Here is a 23738-nt window from a genome sequence, read left to right on the forward strand (position 1 = left end):
AAAGTGGGTGGATGTCAACAGGGTGATTAAAGGTAGACCAGTCATGATGCTTCATGGAATTAAATATACTAATCAGATTCTGAGCTTAGCAGACAGAAATAGAAAAAGAAGTGGAACAAGGCTGGAACATTGCTCCCTCTTTTATCTTTAATTTTAATTTAGGTATCTGATTGATTAAGACTTTCCAGACTGAGCTGTCATTTTGTAGCTGCTGGGTAATTTACTTGTTATTTTTGTTATCTGCTTTAGCTGTAAAGAGTTAAATAAGTGGTAGTCCTTTATTGCTTCATTTGAAGAATATGTAAATACTGTATATCATTGCTGACTGGGTTTGATGGTACTGATGGGGGTAGGTCTAAAGAAAAAAAAAAATTGAGCTTGTCATCCTATTAAGCCTTAGCAAGACAGCCTACCCATCCTTCATGAGCTTAGAAAAGCAAACTGTTCATTCAGTTAGTCCGTAACAACAAGCATCTGAGAAAAATGAATATTGGCTCATGGCAATGGTGAGTATAAACCATTTTCTGGTAAGTTAGACTATTGTAGTTAGTATTCTGTAGCTACTAATTGTTACAATTCCTCATAGATTTTGTTAAATAGGAATTCTGCAGATTTTTTTTCACGGTAAGAAAATATGACTTTTTTTCCCTAAATGATAGATTTTTAGGATGGATATTTGATTCCTAAATCTGTATTGGTTATCTTATTTTAGCATATAAGTACTTTAACTTTAGTGGTATATCATTTTGGAAATTAAAGCCTACCTGTATGAACTTGCATTTGTTAGAAGTATTTACCTTTCTGCAACCAACATTTCACACTGGATTATGAAGAGTGCTATGATAAGACTACAGAATCAGTAGTCAAGAAGGAATATTGAGAGTTGAGTTGAGAGAAGAGGATGCTGTTGGCTAGGGAAGCTTACATTTTTATTTTTCAGCACTTAAATAAGCCTGGATAGTAATTTTTTTCTTCCTACCATTTCATCATCCTGCAAACTCGTCTAGCTTTGGTAAAGTATATCCCTACTTCTTTCTAAAGAGAGAAGCATTCTAACATTCAGCTAAGAAATATAGGTATTTTCTCAAGACCTCTGCCAAAGCTTAAAAAGAGTGTATGAAATAAGTGTCTCAAATTCTTTTGTCACTCTTAAGTCTAAATTGCTCCTTACTTATTTTGTGTGAATTGCTTGTCTGGAGAAAGTGACCCTGGAAACTGCACGGTCAGAAAATATGGTTCCCATTTCAGACACCAGAAATCAAATCCTAGAAGTTAGGATGGGGTGACAGATTTTGCCTATATTGCATTCTATGAACAATGGCATATTTTTCATACATAATGGTAATTTATATTTTATACTCCAGACATTTTGAAAATAAAAACCTACCTCATTTTCAGATAAAATTTTTATAGTGTCCATTTACTCTGCAGGGTTTTTTTGGTGGGCTGAGTTCCAAGTATGAGCAAATACTTTGAATTTACCTGATTTCTGTTAAGAGGGACGAGGAATTCTGGTGCTCAAGATAAATTGGATTAATTCAGAGGCTGAGAAAGAATTATAATGTTACACTGACAGCAACATCTTTCAGTATAGAAACTACGTTTTATTATTAGAAATGGTTGTTATTGTTTATGTATGTTATAGTGAGATTTCTCCTAGTTTTCACTATCAATTGTTGCTTCACTTCTGCAGGATATTTCCCATTGCTGCTGTCATTTTTGATACTGGCAAAGCATGAATTCCATAGATAGCACTCTAAATACCAGAATGACAAACTCACTGACATGAACAGGCTAACCCAGCTGATAACTCAGTTTAGGAGGTTTTCCTTTCATCTCTGAAACAGGAATAGCAGATGTCCAACAATGTAAACAGAAGTAGAAGTTTATGTGATTTTCAAAATACATTTTCAGCGCTTTTGATGAAGGAAAGTTATTTTATGCAGTAGAAAAGAGAGGTCATGCACAGCAAATTCTGTTCTCTAGTTATAAATATGTTTTTACTTATATGATAATAAATACATGAACATCCATTGTAGTAAAGTGTGGAATATTATTTAGTAATTACATTAAAATAATGATGGAATGTATTATAGACTATTTACAGCACAGAGGCTACCTACTAGTCTGTTGTAGTGTAAGGCAGTGCACATTTTAAAATGAAGGTAAAAATGAAAAATGCTGCTGCAAAAATTAAGTATCTCCAACATCTAAAATAAATGTTTATCTTTGTTAATATGTTATTTTGTCTTCTGTTGCAAAAGCTAAAAATAATTAACCAAAAAGCAAATTTACTTAGTAAGTAGACAGGAACTTTACAGGACATAAGTTTTACATATGATTTAGCAGAGTTAAAAAATAAACAACTGACTTCACTTCTCCCTAAAAAGGTGGAAATGCCTATGTATATACAGCCCATGATTGCTAATCTGTATTTCACTGCAACTTTGCTGGCACTTGCATTTTTAGTGCTGAGTTAAAATAATCTTGAAAACATTTGACTGACTGCGATTGTAGTAACATTTTCTGAATATAAAGTGAGGCGCCTGCAGGGAGACAGCTTTAATCTATAATTAAATAGAGAGAATAATATAACTATTATTTCTTTTCAGAAGATTGGTGAAAATCTGTTGAACAATTTATATTGTGTCCATTTCTGCTTGTAGAAAAGTAAAAAATAATGCAAAATCTAATTACATGGGGTTTGGTTTTCCTAAATATGTGGATTTATGGCATATGTGATAGTCTTAGTTGTTTAGACAGTAACCTTCCATCTCAATCAGAAGCAAAGATATACTGACTGGTGTTTGCAATCTTTTCGTAATCTGAAAAAAAAAGGATCCTGATTTGGTGTGCATATTAAAGTGCTACTGTAGCAGTGAGGAACAAGTGACAAGGACCCCCTTATGCATCTGAAGGAGATCCCTTTATTCTAAAAAATCACACCCTTTTTATACCTTTAATCTCTACCTGACATAACTGAAACCAAACTGAGACTTAACAGAAAGAAGGCACCGGTTGGCTGGTTCAGCTGCAGTGCTGCTGTTTGTGTCCTATCATCTAATCAGCTTCCTGCTCGTAAGCTTTCCATGTGTTCCTCCAGCCAATCATCTTCCAGCTCATGCACTGTCCACGCATTTCTCCAACCAATCACAATCTCACTTCCAGCTGACTCTTTTCCTCACTCATGACTGCCTCTAACCTCTCAACTGACTTCCAACTGTCCAGCCTGCAACTGTGCCATTCCCATGGGACCTTCTGATGAGCATAAGCCTTAGCAACTTTAATAATTATAACCCCATATCCTATATAACCCCATAATAATATATCACCCCATAAAATCTTTTTATTAAGCAACGAAAACCTACTAGGAAAAACCTAAACAACTCCTAAGACATTAATTACAGTGACAACAATAATAACTATAGCAACTTTTCAAAAACTGTAACATAGGCTTATAACATAGTAACTATATACACATCAATTCAGGGTGGTGTGACAAAAGGCTGCACACACCATGATGGAATCCACTGCATATGATGGGCTGTGGAGATGCAGGCATTGCCCCTCCCCCATGTCAACAAGTCTAGTGGTCCTTTCCATTCTGCAGTCAGTAGGTCCTTTACCATCACAGGAGGTTTTAGATGGGCCTTCATGTTGAAAGGATACTGCCTTTTACATGCAGTTTGTCCCGTCTCATAGCAATTTTAAAAATTGAGAACCTACAAGGCTTTAGCTCATGAGGGTACCCCAACTCCCCCCTCTTGCTTGTTTTTCAAGCAAGGATTTTAAGGTTTTATGAGCACAGTCAACAATAGTACAGTTCATGACAAAATGGTTAATCAGTGGGATCCCATTAAAACACCTATTCCAGATTGACCTCACTAATCCATGGTTTTTTGTGTGTTTCCTTTGGATGCTCTGTTCTCAGAGCTAAGTGTATACTGCCATATATCCACTGAGTTCAAAGGGCTATATGGTACTGTTACAGTCCCTGTAAATGGCTGCCTTCTTCCTTTTTTCTAGACATTTTGCAGACACTTTTGTAAAGGCCTGTTTTTTCAAGAAAATACATAGGTGAAACTAAGCAAGTGAAGACAGGATCCATTCCAGCTGAGGCAGAGAGTGAGAAACACTGCTAAGATAGGCATTTTTGATAACGCATTGTTTATGTGTTTGACATAAGCATTCTTTGACATGAAATATGTTCTATAGCACTTCAGAAATGTGTGTTCAGAAATTATTCAAATACAATTCTAGTGGAAGCTTGATAAAGAGAAAAAGGCAAAACTAGAAGATATTTCAATAAGATGTATTTCAGTGAGATAAGTAAAAGGTAAATCAGTGATGAGCCCTTTTTGCCTACTCTCTGTGGAACTCAACACTCTCCTATACTACTCATTCTAATGACATTGTAAATTATATGTGGCGCGCCTACCCCAGTGTATGAAATCTAAAGCAGGGAAAATGCCACAAACCACAATCAGTACAGAAAATAAAAAGAAGAAATCAAGTAGTAAACGTTAGCATTTGCCTAGACATATTTGAGAATCTCAGATGACTTTGGATGATTCTATTTAGAGTTTCTATGGTTTTAACTATGTCAGTTACTTCACTATGAGGCACTGAAACAGGTCACTCAGAGAAGCTGGGGATACCCCATCCCTGGAGGTGTTCAAGGCTTTGAGAAACCTTGAGATACCTTGTCTTCCTGGTCTGAAAGGTGTCCCTGTCCATGTCAGTGGTGTTGGGATGAGATGATCTTTGTTTCCTTCCAGCCTGACCCATTCTGTGATATTCTAATTCACACTGGAAAGCTCAAACTTTAGTAATTAGAGGAGAGGAGCTAAGCAGTGAGAGACTGGACCACTCAGAGCTAGTAATTTGAGAAGCAAAGTCAAAGCAATAATTAGTATGGAATAGAAGAATGTTGTGAAATACAAATAGACACAATGGAAATAAATGAGAATTAAATTCAGTGTTACTAAGTTCATCTAGAGAAACAAACAAAAAAGTAGGATTCTGTGTCAAAAGGAAGGAAACAGATGGAAGGGTTTAATGTTGAAATGCAGAAGGAAAGAGAAGCAAAATATTCTTGTTTGAGAAAGGCCTGTTTTGGTATGCTGTGACATCATTATTCTAAAGTGTGTGAGCACTGTAGAATTCAGTAGGGAGGTATTCAGTGAGGTGCCACTGAATATATTAATAGCCAAAACCTTCATAGGTTTTGGCTATGAATAGCATAGCATTCTGAATTATAAGAAAGAGACTTACAACCTCAAAGGATAGTTTATATTATCCTGAAAGAACTTAAAATATTTTTCAAATTTATTGTGTAGTCACACTATTCTGATTCAGCATTAGCAAATATATTCTCTGTAGTTTCCTTTATTTTTTTTCTTTTGTCCTTTCTGACTTTCTCATCTTTATAGGTTCACTGAACATGGTTGTTTAGAAAATTAAAGAACACATGTAATTTCACATAAAATCTCCACTATATAAATATATAAACAGGAGCAAAATAGCTCCTGTGTTTTCAAATTTACTTCCAATCAGAGTTTTTAAGTTTTCCTGCATAACAAGATGAATTCAATGCCATTCATTACATTGGGTTTGGGTTTGGGTTTTTTTGTTTTTGCTTTCATTATCACAGAGCTTGTCATCATCTGCATTAACCTGAAGGAAACAGCATTACAGATGTTATCAACAATGAAAATAAATACGTTCTAGATAGAGATTTACCTGTATTTATAGTGGGATATAAATATAAATACAAACATTTCTAGATTGATCTTTTACTCAAAATTAGGATGTTGTTATTCTGAGCTAACCCAAGCATTAATCTATGTACTAAGAGTAATTTATCATGTAAGAAACTATGTCAATAGACTCTGGCTTCCAGCCAGGCAAATGCTGAATGCCTCTATTCCCAATTAAGCTAATTTGTCTCTTGTGCATCTAGTGTCCAGCAGTGGACAAAATATTTCCTAAGGAAAGCTCTTACCCTCCAGACCTGATGCATACAACTAATCCTTGCTCAAGTCTATAGGTCTACTCATGAGTAGGATTCAAGCTGATGAGATTCCTAATTCTCTTATCACGTCTCAGCCCCAGGACCAATGAGACAAAAATAGACCAAGACAATCTGTGGGTAGAATGAACAAAAAGCAAAGAAGGGGTGCCTCTTCTGATATGGTAGACCTTACAGAAGAAGGGATAAATGAATATACAGAAATGTAGTATGGGGAGCAAAACTATTTGCATATGCATTAAGTTGTTTCCAATGTTTTTTTTATATTTAAGGTATCAACAATTTAACACACTGTAAGGTACCGTAAAAGTAATATGTAAATACTATAATTAATATCCAAGAGCTAATAGACTGAATAATAAAAACATTAGTTAGTAAAACTAATCACAAGTGACAGTGCAAATAATCATTATAATTTTTATCTACTTACTGTCAAATACAGAAATTATTTTTTAAAATACAGCCTAATCATCCTATTAATCTGTATCATAAATCTTGTTTTCAAGAATAAGGCAAAATCTGTAATCCTACCTTTATAAACAACTGTGATTTTTGGCCATTTCTGTTGCTTGCTCAGAATTTTAAATTTTAGAAGGTATTAGACCATTTCCCAAAACCCTCACATGGAGAGAATCAGCACTATCTACCTTCAGTACTTTCAGAGTGTCCCATGACGCCAAATACACATAAATTTGAGTAGTAATAGACCTGTTGTTCATCTCAGACACAGAATTTATTCTGCAAAGTTGAATTATATTCTATCTTTGCAAAACCTGGCAAAACTGGACATTTCAGCTATGAGGAGAAGCTGAAATCAATATGATTTTCTTTATAACTGATCCACAGTCCTTTCTATCTCCTTAATATTCAAGCATCTTTCTTGCAGTGATTCCTTTGGGTACTTTAGGTACTTTTTTATTCATCACTCCATCTTCAGCCAAGCAAACTTTATCCCCAAAGCCTTCTTAATTCAGATCCACTGCTAACTGATTAAGATATGCCTATTATTCTTTCCTAAAACTGAGGCCTTATACACTTAATCTAAAAATGTGTCTCTGTCCTTATCTTGCATTCAGCATTCAGTATAATTCAGAATTTGTTTAAAGAGTAAACTGTGGTGCATAAACTGTAAAAGTAACCATCAAATATAAAGAAAAACTAAAATAAACCAGGCAGCTGGTTTTGATCTGCAGACAGTTTTTAACAAAGTTTTAATAATGACAATTAGAAATCACATTTCCTATATTGAGGTTAACCACTTCATCACTTACTATAGAAAAGGGGAAAAAAAACCCCATGGAAATGGAATTCCCGGGGAACAATTGAAAGTAGTATACCAAATGTAAGTATTATTTTGGAAATATAACCATTAAGGTCAGGAAGGTGAAGGGAAGGAATTGAGTGTGTAGCATCTTCCTTAAGCTGAACTGAGGAAGTTCCTTGAAAAGAAGACATTTTCCCAGTTTCACCTTAATGAAATATAACTGAAACCCCAGCTGTAACAGTCACATTAGGGTTCTCTTAGTTCCTAACATCACGAATATGTGTATCAATCTGCAGATCTTACATATGACTCCTCAAATATGAGGTTGCTACTCATGGCATATTGTATATGTAACGCTTAAAGACAATACTGACTTTTATCTGAAACTTATGGGCACTGCCTTGTAGTGCTACACTACAAATAGGTACCACTGGTACTAGGTATCAGTACTAGTTCTTGCCTCTGTGTCCTTTGAAGCCTTGAATTTCCTTTTAAGCTCATTTTTCCTTCTGAGAACAGAGCTCAGTTGGTGGATTTGGCTGTCAAGCCAAAAGACTAAAGACTAAAAGCTCCTGGGAAAAGTACAGGTATATCTTCAAACTGAAACGGAGAGCGTAAACATTTCAAAGTGTGTGCTGTAAAATGAGTCTACCATTTTCACAGTCTGCCTGTAGTGTTTTCCAAAAAGACAGAGGAGAATTCCCTGCATTTTGCAGCCAGCTAATGAATGTATACTGGCATATTCAGTTATTCAAGCGTCACACAAACTTAAAATTTTTCAGAAGTAGAAATGACTGTGTCTTGAAAAAATTTCGTCCCAGTTGTTTGGCTAACTATGTTTCATGGCATACAGTGACATGTAACATGGGTCTTAAAATGTCAGTGTAATTATTTTAAAAGCTTTATCCGTGTAACAAGATTCATATATCCTCATCATTCCAGGTAAGTTTGTGGCCTTAAAAATTCACTCGCACTCCTTCCACAGTGATGTATTGCATGTTCTGGTAAACAAACATCAACAGACTGTTATGACTAATAACACTTGTGATTAGTTGATTTTTCCCAACAATAACTCTATTGATTTCCAAGACCATGTTTATGAATGTATTTGGTGTTCAAATACTTCTCACTTCAAAGAATCCCTTCTCAAGAGAAGAAAACAATTATTATTAAGTATTTTGTTACACATATAAATAAGATTGAATTTTAAATGAATGCTTAAAACAAAGTATTAATCTCTAAAAATCTGAATCAGATAAAATCATAGACTGTAAAAGATCACCCACTGCTCAAAGCTTCCACAGACTTTAAAGGGTAGTGGTTCAGGCCCTATAACAGAGATCATGCGATCTTGATTTTAAGATATTATTTGAAAATCTTCAGAAGTTGTTCTTAAATAACCAAAAGAATAAATAAATGCATTAGTACCTGCTTTAGAACTTTTCTATTTTTTATTATAACAAGTTGTAATAAAACAAGTTAGTAAGCCTGAGAGTAGAGGGCAAAAGTATTCCAGAGAATCTTCCTCATTATCTATTGTTTTCCCTCCCACACAGAAAACTAGAACACAGATGCCCTTGGTTCTTAGAAATGAGTAGAAAGAAAAGAAAAAGCTGCAAGAACAGAAAGAGCTCAGATTCCAGAGAATGTAAGTTTACAGAAATATTTAATATAAAATATAATCAACAGAAACATATGTAGCTATTCTTAATTTACTCATCAAGACAGAAATTCCCTTTTGTACCCATAGCTGTTTGTCAGATTGGAAATATTTACACTTAAGTATGGATACATATAGGTAATGTATTACATAATGTTGAGGCTAGTTCTTTTATTTTAGTTAACCTGCTATCCTGTTTATTTCTGGCAAAAGTTTTCCAAATATATTGTTGTTCAATTGCCTCAAAATGTCATAATTCTTGGTGTAAATCATAGTGTTGTCTTAGTTTAATAGTTTGTTCTAATCCTGTTTAAGTAGATGTCACTATTAAACTGTTACCCTGTAAGGCACATGACCTTTTCTTAAAAAAAACAAAGCAAGGCAGAATTTTATGTCATTGAGTGAATGCCATGAAATCTTGCCTAGTACAGCCAATTATTTTATTCTACTTAGATCAGGTAGCTGTGACTCACATCTCCTGGCAATGTGCCACTGACCTGCTGTGTGATTGTATTAATTAATCCCTTTGTTTGCTCATCTGTAAAAGGATTAAAAAAGCCAACTTCCATAGAATTTACCCAGACTGCAAGCAGAGAGTGAGATGTTGATTGACCCAGTGTGTTCACAGGAACAAAGTAAATATTAGGAGGAGTAATAAAATTTAAAATGTAGCTCTTATTATAAGCAAATAGAATATCTTACCTTCTAACAAAAGAAAAATTTATTTTTAAAAATTGCAAATATATTGAATTTCTCAGATCAGAGTGAATCAATGTAGCCCACCCTGTTTATCTCGTTTTGCATTACTTATCAGATAACTATGACAAGACTAGTTAATACTAAAATTGAAAAATAGTAATGTGGAAAATACACTAGATCATAAAGATAGTGTAGGCATTTTCTATGAAAACTATCTCAAAGCTAATCACATATTTATGATACTGCTTACCAAATCACGGGAAAATGGTTTTTTCTTTTTTTTTTTTAAACCTTAAATTAGATGCACAGTTGTCATCATGCTGTAAATGCCAGCAAAGTGTAGGAAGCCTTGAAAATAAAGCACATGAGGCTCTGTCTCACTTCACAGAACCACTGGATGCAAAGGGTGCTGAAGAAGATGGAAAAGATCATGAAAACAAGAATCAGAGTAGCTCAGATGCTTCTGAATATAGACACTTTGACAATGGATCAGACATTGAAAAAGGAGGGAAGAAGGAAAAGAACTGCACTCCTAAAATGAACTCACCTCAGCAAGATGAAATCCTAGCTACAGTAACTTTTGGTGAATCAGAAGGCTCATCCAAAGGAAAAATTACACTGTGGGGCAAACCAGATTCTTCAGACTCTGTTAGCTTGGCTGCTGGAAAAATTTCTGCAGAAGTAAAATATGGCTCCTTTAATATTGAAGTAGAAATTAAGAATACTTCTTTGTTTGATTCTGGAACAAAAGTTAGGGATGGAAAATGGAAGAGTTCAAAGAACAAGAAATGTCATGAAAGACAGTGCCAGAAAAGACAATGTTCAAAGTGTTCAAAATGTTCAAAGTACGAGTGCCCTTTAACTGGACATCCAGCAGAACACAGGGGGAAATACATGGGATCCTCTATACATAAAATTCAAACTGCCATCAGTGAAAGTCCCTCCCTGGAAATGAACATTGAAACGAAAGACATTCAGGTGGAATATACAAGCAGAAATAAAAATCTGAAGATTAATATCAAAGCTGGTGAGCAGGCACAGAGCAAACCACTGAGCAGAGAACACAAAGATACGTACTGGAGTGAAACAGATTATTCTGTTACGGAGGCATGTTGTAACACAGACTGTGAGTCATTGTTTAACTTCCATGAAAAAGCAGATTATACATTCCCAGATGGATATACACTTCTTCCTCCACCTAAAGAATTTGCTGACTGTGACAAAATGCACTTGGATACAATTGCAGAATGCATATCTTCCTACCCTGTTAATAGAAGGGAATCTGATGGTCTCACTACAGCCTTGAGTATTTGCGGGGAAGAAAATTATTTCTGTAAACTTAACGCAGAGGACTATGAAGACCATACCAATGAAAAGGAAGATGTTTCTAAGGATCAAATACTTTTTTCAAAAATAAATAATACTAATTGTCTTGTAGCTATTAATACCTTGCATAATCCGAACAATGGGAAAGAATGTGTTAGTAAGAGCAATATATTACATCAAGAAAAAAATAGCTGTGACGGACACAGAGACAGAGGACCAAAAACAGCAAGAAGAAAGTCTTTCCCAGATACTACCCTGGAGGTACTATCACCAGTTCACCCTAGAAGGGATTCTGGCTTTTACTCACTGCCATCCTTAAATGTATTGCTTAAGGAGACCAAAGCAGATGTCCATAACAGGAACTCACATATTCCTACCAAATATAAGGAACTTTGTAAGTGTCCTGCCTTGACCTCCTCTCTGACAGACCTTTGCAAGTATCCTGACTTGACCTCCTCACTGAGAAATTTGAGAAGTCTTAAGTCTTCATATCAGTATGCTTTCACATCATTTGATCATAACATTACCATTTATCCATCTGAGCCTGAAGAAGGTGTCTATCTAGATGGCACTTGTTTACTGAAAGACTGTGTAGACTGTGTGGTGCACGATGAAGAAACAGAAGAAACATTAATGGGGAGTCTTCATTCCAGTGGTACTATACCTGACAAAAGAGAAAATGACCATGAAGAGCCTCTGGGAAACCTATCCATGTGGGAAGAAGACTCAGAGTCTACTGAAGTTTTAGATAAAGAGAAATCAGAGTACAACTCTGTAGAAAAGCATGTTGAATGGCAAAACAAAGCTCACCTGGTACAAGCCTCTCCACTTTCTACAAGCCCTTCAGGTGAATTCATTAATGATAAAGAAAGTACTAATTATGCATCTACAGAAAGCATCCCAAAACAATGTTCAGTTTCACAGTTAAATGTTCACCCACCTTATGTAGAGTCTGAGGTAAAAAATAAAAGGAGACAGTCAGTACTGACTGACCCTCCAGTGATAACTGGAGAAGTAGAAGGAAGACTTGTACAAGACAACACTACATTGATATCTGAATGTTTTGTCTCTGCAGTGAAGAAAGAACCTAACCTTATCTGCAGTATACAAGAAAAATCCTTGCTGTCATCCTTATTGTTAGATCACAAAGAGAATGATATGAATAAAGCATTGGAAAGCCTTTCTGAGGTACAGGATGTATATGGGGATGTCCATGTTGAATCTGACTGCTGTAATAATTCGGCACAAGTCTCCGTATTATCTACCTTTTCAGTATGCACAGAAAAGAAAGAGAATTTCACAGAACATTTAAACATTAAGCAAAGGTTGGAAAACTTTTGCAGTAAACAGTCAATTGATGACAGTTTAAGAGGAGCGCCTGGAGTAAATCAACTATCTCTGTTAGTCAAGTCCAACTTCGAAGATACTGAGTCAAATTTTGAAATGAAAGAAGATTATTATGAGACTGCAGATATGTCATCATCAGTAAGACATATTAGTCAGAAAGGTAGGTGTTACAAGACTTTTCAAGTTAATATCACTTACACACCTTTTGCATAGGAGCTTTTGTGATATCTCTTTTCTTGGAAAATAAATGTATATTAAAAGTTTACAATGATGTTGTTATGGTATATGTTTGGCCATGGGGTTATAATATTCAGTTATTCCGCTGAGGATTCTAGGAACCATCTTGCAGAGCCAAGAAATCTAAATTTTAAAAACACCAAAAAAATGAATGCAACTTTGATCAAGAAGCAGTTTTCCTTACATTAAACTGCCCCCCTATCCTGTACATCTAGTGAGAGAAGAAATTATCATTGCAGGAGGTAATGGTAAAAGCAGTTGCCACGTGATAGGAACTCAGAGCGCAAGTCTGTGTTTAAAACCACATAAATCTGGCTTTCAAGTCCATGTGATCGACATGAATACTGACTATATATGAGTACATATTGGTCTTAATTCTGGCTGAACATTTTTATAGAATGACCATAAGGGATCCTTTAACATTCTTTTCTCCTCTCTTTTATATGTTTGAAGAAACTGCATATGAAAAATGCTTATTTTTAATGGCTAATATTTTTTAAAGTTTCATGTCTGCCTTTTTATAATCCATCTACCCATATCCATAACTTATCTTTTTAAATGAGTGTTTTAAAGTATAAAAAATTTTAAGCCATCCTGGGATATTGCACACTACAATGTGAGCCTTTTACGTTATGAATATGTACACACATACGTGTGTATGTGTTGTAAAAATATCATTCCAAACACTTTAATTTTTATTTTTTTTAATAGTAATCAGGTTATATGCAAGTATATCTCAGATTTACCTCTCCAGAAGTTGATGTTTCCAGCAGATTTGGAAGTTAAGAGGCTTTTATCTTTGAAAAATATACATTTTCTTATGGAAAATGTCTTATATAATCCTAGTTCAAAGCAGCCGAAGTTTTTAAAAAATCTTTTAGTTCACCGTACCTGCAGAAAGACGGGTATGATGTCCGTGGTGGTCTTGTTTGGCATTGGTAATGGAAATTTAAAAAAATACCTGGTGTATTTTATACACTATATAGATATACTACATAGATTCATATTGCTATATAGACCAGTGTCTCAACATAAGTATCTCGATACCAATATCTCAGTATCAATATGTAAACTAGAGAACTGATGAAATGGAAATCTCTATAGAACAAGGTATAGAATTAAGATACTAAATTAAACTGTATGCCGAAATCCTTGACTTCTCATACATTAAACCTAAATTGTTAAGGACACAGCACAGAAGTTGGATAGAGCTATGTTTTTCATTTTTCTTTTCTTTTATCTTCTTTTATTCTCTCTTCCCTTTTGCCCCTTGCTAAGAGTTATCTACATGTGTTCTAACTCATACCTGTCATCTTGCTTTGGCCCTGTTTTGGTCCAGGGTCATATTTTGATTTTCCTTCATTCCCAGCAATGCTGTGGAGACCCTCCCTTAAAAGAATAAATGTGTACATCCAGAATAAATTTTACAGCCTACTTTGCCAAGACATTGGGCAGTGTGGGACTTACGGAGTTTAGTAATCCAGTGACACTGGAAAGTAAATGTGTCATTCATCAGCAAAGAATGAGAACATCTACAACAGTGGAGAAGAGATGCCACTGTGGTAAACAAGATGGGGGAAAGGCAATCTAGAAGTCTCTAGTGTTCTGGGGATTTCATGATTGTATCAAGGAGGAAAAGACTCCTGCAAAGGGCGCTAGAAGGGCATTGCAAGAGATAGGTTTCCTGAGTCTCAGCAATGGTCTGGAATAGTGCCCTGGAATGCCCTTGCTGAGTTACATGTGATGAACATCTGGCTGAAGCCAGAAAAAGGCTGTACAGACTGTGTACATCTACACAGTCCTCCAGGGAGCCTGTGAAGGTTGGACTTTCTCCCTATCTGTCCTTGCCAGTTGCTACAGTCACATTTTCAATACAGCATATAATACAAGATCTGTTTTACCATTGTTGTTTTATCTGAAATAATAATGCAACAATTAAGTTTATTCTGCCTTAACTAGAAAGAAGTCTAAACCAGGAAAATCTTCATGCATATCTTGCAAGATTATTACTCTTCAAATAGTTTATATATCTACCTATTGGCCACTTCAGAAATGTATGATGTTAAACAAGATCCATGAGCAATTTACAAGTTTCTGCATTAAAATAGTGTTGTACTATGCTATGTAGGTATTCAACTAGAGATACTTCTACTCAATTAGTCTAAAATGTATCTTTTCGTAATACTTTCAGTACTATTTGGTATTTTCATTTATATATTGATTAGATTATTCTTGTATTAAAAATGTGGAAATATTACACAGAAAAATTATTTGTTCAGTTGTTTGTAAGTTGTGTCACATATTTCTCAAAAACTTCTGGTTAAAACTTAGACTTGAAATCAGAAATGAATAAAACCAGAAAATTGCCTTTGAAGAACGACGCCAGAGCAAGTGACAGTTCCCAGGAAGATGCAATAGACCAGTGGGCCAGAAGACGGAAACAGTTCAAAGACAGCAAAAAGTGCAGTTCAACTGGAGGAAGCTCCATAAACAGCACAATCACTGAGGGATCAAGTGAGTACTTTAGTATTACACTTGGTATCTTTCCTGTATGTGTAATTGGTAATATGACAGGCTTTTCAGCTAAGGAAATAGATCTCCAGTTCACTATCTGAATGTCTATGTTAGTCATTATCATGAGGAGGACAAAACATCCTTTCTCCTTGGTTAAGCAAAATCTGACTAAAAAAAAGTTGATTCTACCATGCATGTTCATGGCAGGACATGTTCAAATTATATGCTCAAATAATATTAAGACAAATTTTAGGCACAAACATGTAATTATGTGTCAGCAGGTTTGAGGTTATAACAAAAATCATAATCCTGATGTCTACTTATGTCAAAGCATGCTGAGCTGAGAGTCTTTCCTTCTCACAAAGGTAACCACCTGCTCCAACTTTAATCTATGCTTGTTGCCTAGATTGTTATTCACTGTGACTCATAACTGTCTCTTTAAGAAATCTGTCACCTTGCCACATGCAAATTCATCAGCTTAAACTTCATGGGAAGGAATTTTTAAGATGAACTGATTAGTGAATTTACATTGCATGCAGATGGAGCCACCAAACAAGGATTGCACAGTTTAGGGTGAGCATATGTGGATAGGTGGTACTTACTTTACACTGCCTTACCTCCTGTTTTGCTATTTTAGTAATATAAAAAATACTTTGTGGGGATGAAGAAATGTGCACTTTCCTGTGGAAATATTTTGTGCTACAAGTACTTTTGGTACAGGAAGTTTTATTTGTAGCTATATAGCCTCCTCTTTGAAGAAGGGAAAATATTAATGTATAGAAGACTCTGAACTCTGAGTCTTCGGTGGAAGTCCAATAGATAATAAACTATATATTCCATGCCTGTACCAAAGAGGTAAATCCTACATTAATTCACTGCTTATACATAGATTTCAGTTGCCAGCTGGGTTACCAAGAGGGATCTGAGATATGTGAACCAGGAGGGAACCCAAGCCTTTTTCAAGTAGTAATTGAAGAGCAAGCAGGATACCCTGAGGTATCTAATATGGTACAGGCCACCTCTGTTCAGGTAACTGAGCTAGTCCCTAAGGTTTTAATGCCTGTTAACAAAGGAGAAGGCACGACTAACATTTCACATGGAAATAAAGAGGCTCTTTATTGGTAGAAATTTTCATTGCTTGCCCCTAAAACAGGTTCTGTGCCATCATATTAAGACTAGAAAGTTACCATGTCAAATCACCTGCACTCAAAAAAACTTACCAGAAGCTATATACACCAGGCTAAACTATTCCTTGTTTTCAACAGCGATGTCTCTTCAATATAAAGCTGGACCATAAATTTTACTAAGTTAGACATGAGTTGGTTTCATAGATAAATCACACATATATCTTTAAGAAATCAAACAAGTCAAAAAAGAGCAAGGTGGAAGAGCTAGAATTACTTTCCTTGAGACAAAGTTTTGGGTAACATATGGCATAGACCCAGAGTGGTCTCTGGAACAGGTGACTGGGCAGACAATTCTGTGACAGATTCTCACATCTAATCATTTTGGATAGTATGCCGCAGGCCTGAGATTTCTGCCCCCTTTGGTTTGGTAGCTTGACTGTTACCCTCTCTTGGCAGACAACTCTGGTTGACATATGGAAGCAGCAGCTCCTTACATTCTTACTTCCAGCATCTGGGAATAATTTAAGTGTGCTTCTTTGTGACTCTCCAGTTTGACATTTGTTCCAAAAACTCAAGGAGAAGAGAAAGGAAATGTTTTGGCATAGTTCCGTACTGTCAGCATGGCAGTGTATATGGTTTTGCCTTTGTCACATTTTAACCTACTCTTACTCTACTAAAATTATAAAAATTCAGCATTAAACTGGCAAAATACTGTGCTGTACTGAGTTATTTGGTGCTAGTCTAGGTTTTAATTTATGCATTTGAGGTAAAATGAGCTTTAAACATACCAGAATAGTAATATTTCTTTATTTGTCTGTGTGCTAGTAGCTTCTTAAACAGTTAAGCATGTAATCTCATACTTTCTGCATAATAAGGGAGGAGCCAGTGGACCTGGAGTATTTGTCTAGATAGACACAACTGAGCACATTTTCTAAGAGACGAAAGGACTGCCACTTACGTTTGTTCAGGAAGTCACTTCCTGAATACATCTAACTTTAAATAAAGGTATATTTTTATCTTCTCTGTTTTTAAACTGGGAATCATTTTACATCAAACACACAATAAACAAAGCAAACAGATCCTTCCTCCAGCTGCATTAAATCTAGCTGCATTATACCAGGCATTTCATACTGAAAGGTATGTGATGGTTTTTTCCTCTCAGAAAATTTATATTTTCAGTCTATTTGTTAGCACAGCATCTGATGATGTATACTTATATATGGCTTTCACTGTCCAGTCTTAACTTTGAAGTTCCAGCTCCTCGTCTGCTTGGGATTTGTTAGACTATTTATTTACAATCAACTTGCTGTTCATAACCTGTCACAGCCAGCTGTTTAACATCCTATTGCCTTGAGAGTCTCAACTTTAGCAGAGAACTAGAGCTCTCCGCCATCTCCATGTGAACTCATTGCAAGATATTGTGAATGTAAATTATTACAAAGTATGAATCTGAAAATCCTCAAGACAACACATCATATGCATATTCAACAGCCAATGAAGGAACTAGCCAGGAATTCTATGGTAAAAGAAAGATAAACCTCCACCAAACTATTATTTCCTCATCTCCTTTTTAAAAAAACTTCATGTCTGGAAGAGCTAAGATTAAGCAAACAGAAAATATGGTCATCACTGCCCCTGTCATGGAAGATGCTTTTCATCTTCTCTTTTGTCTTCTGATATGAACTGAACTCATACTAAATTTCTAGAAGATTTGTTTGATTTCCTCACCAAATGGGTCACATTAGATAGCTCAAGAACTAGCTAAAGTCAGATTTGTCTTAAAGAGTTGCAGCTCCTATTTTGACCACTTGCATTAAGACTTCACTACTTACTCAAGTCCAGTGTGCATTAGCCTCCAGTATTGTGGTCTTATATTTGGAAATCCTTGCAGACTTCTTTAACAGCAAGAAAATTGAGGAATTCAGTACAAAAATTACAAACAGTTAATTAAGAAGTTTGTGACACTTCCTGCATGATGAGTGGCTGAGGTCTCTTATTCTTCATACATTTTCCCTCCTGGCATAACTTTTACTTGTTTTATTGTCATGACAGTAAATTCAGAAGATGCTCAATCAGTAGATCTGGGACTATATTCTGAAAACGAGGACAGAGGTTTTTATACAGAAAATTTTCATTCTGCTTCCTGGGTTTTCAGAGGAGATGATGTCTCTCCAGATAACAGTCCTAGATGTCTCAGCAAAAGACCTAGACCAGTGGCAAGTAAGTTGGCTAGAGCAACAGGTAATAAATGTCATAAAAATTAATTAATTTTGGGCACTGAGAATTTCAGGGGAATGCCATTTTGGAGTAGATGCTGGTCTCTTATGCTAAAGAAAGGAAAAGGCGCAACCCAAGAATCTAAAAGCTTATTTAAAAAATAAATAATTCTTATTTAGCTATTATCTTGCAAAATATCATCATTACTTGATAAAGTGGTTAAAGTTCATAACCAAACTATGAGATAAGGGTAGATGCAATGTAATTCCATGACTTCTTCAAGCATGGCATAATCATAGAGATATCTATGGTCACAAAGCATTATAATAGACATAAAATCTGTTTTACATCAAACTTTCAGGCATGGTTGATCCAGAAAGAAAACAGTCCTTTGCTAGGAGAATGGAGGATTGTTCTATTCATAGTTTAAATCTGTGTGAACAGATATAGTGAACAACTTTTTCTGTGGTAGGGGAGGTTTTCCTTCACTTCTCAGATGTTAAGTTACTCAAAAGTAACACAGTTCAAAGAACTAAGACAAGCTGAAACACCCCTATAGCTTTCCAGGAAATTGTACTTTGTTGGAGCTCATAAATCTTTCAGAATATGAGAGAAAACAAATGTCCACTATAAATCTTCTGATATGAAAAATTTCCCTTAACACAGATGAGAATATTCTGGAAAACCATTTTGGTTGGCTCTTCTCCTAGGGGAGAGCTTAGAACTTCAGCATGATCATTAAAGTCAGTATTGAAGTATCTATTCTGGACAGATAACATCAGTTGGCCTACTATTAAAGTAACCTTGAAAGCAACTTCTGTCTTCCAAATAGTACACAATTTTAAGACAAAACAGCTGTCAGAAATTACTATTGAATTGGCCTCCATTAAGAAAAAAACACAGTCAAATGATCAAAACCAGACACTCAAAGAAATCAAATTTACACTGAAATAGTTTTTAAGCATATTTGCTAAAGAACCAGCCATTTAAGTTGTAATGATAATACTAATAGACCCTGAGAAAAAGATGGAAGTAGGCAATTAGACCCTGATCTTCCTTTTTACAGAAGCTGATCCCTTTAAGCGTTAAATTCTGATGAGTTGAAAAACATTTCAGCCCCTATTGGCAGAAGATGCCACTGTGGCTGGGGAGGCTGGACTACAGGACTGGAAGGCATTCTGAGAGTGTGAAGTGGAAGGAAAAACAAAAGGAGAAGAAACAACTGTCCAAAAGATAGAGGCCCTCTAAAATAGAAAAAGAATGAAACTACATGCAACAGATTTAAATTCATTTGAGAAATTAGAGTGCATTTTGTGTTTGCAGCATATAGGTTTGACACAGAGGACATGAGTGTTTTTCTCTCCCAAAATACCATCAGTAGAGTGGAATACCTGAATACTTCAGCTCTTCATTACAAAGTCCAGGCATTTAATTTAAATTGCTGTCTGCCTGTGCCCTAACATGAATGATATTTGATTTGTTCCAGTGTGAGGGGTGTCACTGCTTGAGGACCAGCACTAAACAGCCAGGAGTGATAGTGAAAGCACCCCAAACATTTTTAAAATCAGTATCACTCAGTACCTAGAAAAAGTTTTAAAAACAGACTGCTTCTTATTAAATTGAATGTGTAAAGCAAAAAGGTATCTTTCTTCCTATTTCCAGTTCGAGAAAGAACAGTGAAGATTGCTAAAGGAACTGGCAATTACCCTTGGGGTTTCAGGATGCAGTTCTCAAAGCCTATCCTTGTGACTGAAGTTGACACAAGTAAGTTATGTTTGTACTGGTTAATTTATCCTGTGGAAATATATAAAAAATAAATACAAAATATTTTATACACTGATATAATAATATATATTTACATGATATAATATAATCTACATAGTATAGAACATCAATTTTTAATTCATTTATAATACTGATGTGTGGGTGCAAGGTGTTTGAGAGCAAGAACTGCTCATGAGCAACTTGCTTAAAGCCCCACTATCCCTAGCAGTAAATCAGACTTCACTGCCCTGTCTTCTTCCATGTCAGTTCATACCTTGTGCAAGTGCCTGCATTTTGCTTCCCTTGAGACGTAAAGTCTAAAACTTTTGTGGGCTGACATCAATGAATGACAATAAGCCATTAAAAATTAAAGTGAGAATGCAGTGATCCTTCTAGTATTTCCAAAAATCTTATTGGCTAGGGACACTTCTGCTTGGATCCATTGAGCCATCGGTCAGTCTTGACAGGTGGACTGTTAACTTCTTCTGGGAATTATAATGATTGTAAGAAATCCCAAAAGAAACTCCAAAATCCAAGTGAGTAAGCAAAGAATGGCAGATGATTTTCAGCAAAGATTAAATGTAAGATACTGCCTCTAGAGAAGAATGAGCTAGCTGTACCATGCCTTAATAATGGCGTTGGCACTTTCGCTCAGGAATGAGATCTTGGGAGTCACCACTGAAAGGTCTCTGAAATTATTGGTTCTGTGCATAATTTCTACTTAGCAATCTGGCTAAAAGTTGACTCAGTCAGTTACAGCAGAGAGAATGAGACACAGGCAGTTTGTAATTTTACTGCTGCCTAAGACCATGGCTCATCCAAATCTAGACCACTGCTTGCTCTACTGGTCTATCTCAGGACAGGCACAGTAGAATTAGGAAAAGAGCAGAAGGTACAGGATACTATCATAGATTCTTACTTAAAATAGAAGATAATATGCAAAATGTTGTCCCGTACAGAGAAGGCTAGTGCATGCCTTCTGGCATGGCATCTGAGAATAGCTCTGTCACTATTACCAGGCTTATGTATTAGACTAACCATCATCCTGACAACACTGAGAAAGCCTGTGATTTCAGGAGCCTGTGAGTTCATAAATTCTTTACCTAAGTACAAATAAAATCATACATCATGCATACAATAGCTCTGACACTTACCAATTTATCCCTACCAGTTAAAATTAAGTATAGCAACTCATTTTATATCACTCGTTAATTTGTATGTTGTTTTCAAACGCAGTTGCTTTAAAACAGTGACAACATTAAAAAATAGGTTTTTTCCAGACAAGCTTGTAGTAAAATTATGGTTTTTTTCAAAATATAACTCATTTCAATGGGAAGAAATTCTTCCCCGTGAGAATGGTGAGGCACTCACACAGCTTGCCCAGAGAGGCTGTGGATGCCCGATCCCTTTGAAAGTTCAAGGCAAGGTTAAATGGGACTTTGAGGAACTTATTCTAGTGGAAGGGGATTGGAAGTAGATGATCTTTATGGTCCCTTTCAGCTGAAATAATTCTATGATTCTATAACCAATATTTAAATAATATTTTTACCCTCCACTTATGGCCATAAAGTCTGGTATGGCATGCTCAAGGCCAGCACAACTCAAGATGTTCTGACATTTACAAAATTATTTTTAATACACATGAGGGTGGACCGGGGCTTTATTGTGCCTGTTTATTATCAATCTTTTACTAACCTTATCCCTACAATATCTAAGCATTCTCAGAAATACACTGAAGGATCACATTTACAGCATATAGGGTGCAAAATCTTTAAAAGCATACAATAAATGTTAAGGACATGAAATAATATTTTCCAAAACTAGCATTTCACAGTACATTAGGAATGCTTATTTATAAATTAGATGATAAATACTGTATCTGAGAAATTTGTAACTGGGTTTTAAGTAACTGTGTATTGGTGCCCATGAATAGAGCATATTTATCACCTCCTTAGTTTGTTTCCATTCCTGGCTGGCATGTGTCTGAGCAGTGTTTTATTAGGAATGCATGTGCTTTGCAACGGTTAACAAATAAACAAAAGGTGATGCCTTAAAAATCTGATTCAGTTCTTCCTTCACTGGGACCATTTCAACTTACCATGTAATATCTTCCTAAAACCAAAAATCCTCAAAATGCTATATCCAAATTCTATTAACCAGCAAAGATAAATATCAGTACAGAAGTTACTCTTTTGGGGTTAAATTCAAAGTTTATAAGAATAATAGATTTTTTTTTTTCTACTGACTCTACTAAGCTTTGCATCAGTCTTTCTTTGCACTCCAGGCCAAAAAACTCTCAAATACTGAAATGTCTATTTGAATCTTAAAGCACTTAAATCCTAATGGCATTTTAAATGGAATTTCTCCATTGCCAGTGATTATCTAGGGTTGCACCTATATCCAAATCCTGAAGCTTCATTAACAGATGAGTAACAGGTTGGTCAGTAAAACTTTTTCCACCTCCAAGTTGACATCATGAAGGCCCTAAAACATAATCTTTGATTGGTTGAACAGTTATTTGTTTTGCTAGAAAAGCGTGATCATATAGACACTCTTGATATCTTAGCACTAAATAATGTTTTGTGTTTGTTTTTTGGTTTTGGTGGTTTTCTTTTGTTTGTTTTTGGTTTTGTTTCTTTCTCTTTCTCTTTATCTCTTTTTCTTTTTTTTTTCTTTCTTTTTCTTTTTCCTTTTTCTTTTTCTCTTTTTTCTTTTTCTTTTTCTTTTTCTTTTTCTTTTTCTTTTTCTTTTTCTTTTTCTTTTTCTTTTTCTTTTTCTTTTTCTTTTTCTTTTTCTTTTCTTTTTTCTTTTTCTTTTTCTTTTTCTATTTTTCTTTTTCTTTTTCTATTTTTCTTTTTCTTTTTCTTTTTCTTTTTCTTTTTCGTTTTTCTTTTTCTTTTTTGTTTTTCTTTTTCTTCCAGATAGTGCAGCGGAAGAAGCAGGGCTTCAGGTTGGGGATATTCTGATAGCAGTAAATGGAACTGATGTCACCAGCATACCACATTCAGAAGCTGCAAATCTGGCAAGGAAAGGTAATTCTGAGATCACAATAAATTAAATGAATGGGTCAGGTTTTCTGTTGAATGCTCCAAGTACATCCAGAGAAATGGGGTGATGTATGCAACAGAAATCTCAATTAATAGTTTCATGCCTTACTATTTCAAACAGTAGTATTGCTGAGGTAACTTTTTTATCTAGACCTTGTTTTTTAGACACTTTGGAAAATTATTCCTCAAAGAGCATGTAACTGTAATGGTTTTGGCTCTCCTGTTACAAAGAAAGTGACTCAGAAAGCCCTAAGAATGACTAGAGAGACACAAATGCCTTATTTATGCCTTATACTTTTCAGAGAGAGACTTCACATCAACCTTCTGTTTCTCTGTTGCCAAGATCTGAAGTCTAGTCAGGAGATTAGAGAGTTTATTTCGTGAGGCATTCTTTTGTACCACCACAGAAACAGTCAGGGATATTAGTCCAGTATATCCTTCCTAGAATTGTGATGACTAAAACCCAAAGACAGCCATGTTTACATGCTGAAAATTAGTTTACTGC

The 23738-nt window shown here is 35.4% G+C and overlaps 1 protein-coding gene across 2 annotated transcripts in view; it reads left to right on the top strand.

Annotated features, from left to right (window-relative positions):
• Nucleotides 1-6: 6 nt before the first annotated feature.
• LOC132341555 (uncharacterized) overlaps nucleotides 7-23738 on the top strand; it is a 43732-nt gene continuing 20000 nt past the window's right edge. For both annotated transcript variants that reach the window (XM_059873208.1, XM_059873209.1), the window contains exons 1-6: nucleotides 7-8943; nucleotides 9956-12487; nucleotides 14896-15078; nucleotides 18258-18425; nucleotides 20085-20186; nucleotides 23108-23218. In XM_059873208.1, coding sequence (XP_059729191.1) covers nucleotides 8886-8943; nucleotides 9956-12487; nucleotides 14896-15078; nucleotides 18258-18425; nucleotides 20085-20186; nucleotides 23108-23218 — 3154 coding nt within the window. In that variant the 5' untranslated portion in view covers nucleotides 7-8885. The remainder of the gene's footprint in view (nucleotides 8944-9955; nucleotides 12488-14895; nucleotides 15079-18257; nucleotides 18426-20084; nucleotides 20187-23107; nucleotides 23219-23738) is intronic.

This window comes from Haemorhous mexicanus, chromosome Z (genome assembly GCF_027477595.1).
Source record: "Haemorhous mexicanus isolate bHaeMex1 chromosome Z, bHaeMex1.pri, whole genome shotgun sequence".
Taxonomy (NCBI): domain Eukaryota; kingdom Metazoa; phylum Chordata; class Aves; order Passeriformes; family Fringillidae; genus Haemorhous; species Haemorhous mexicanus.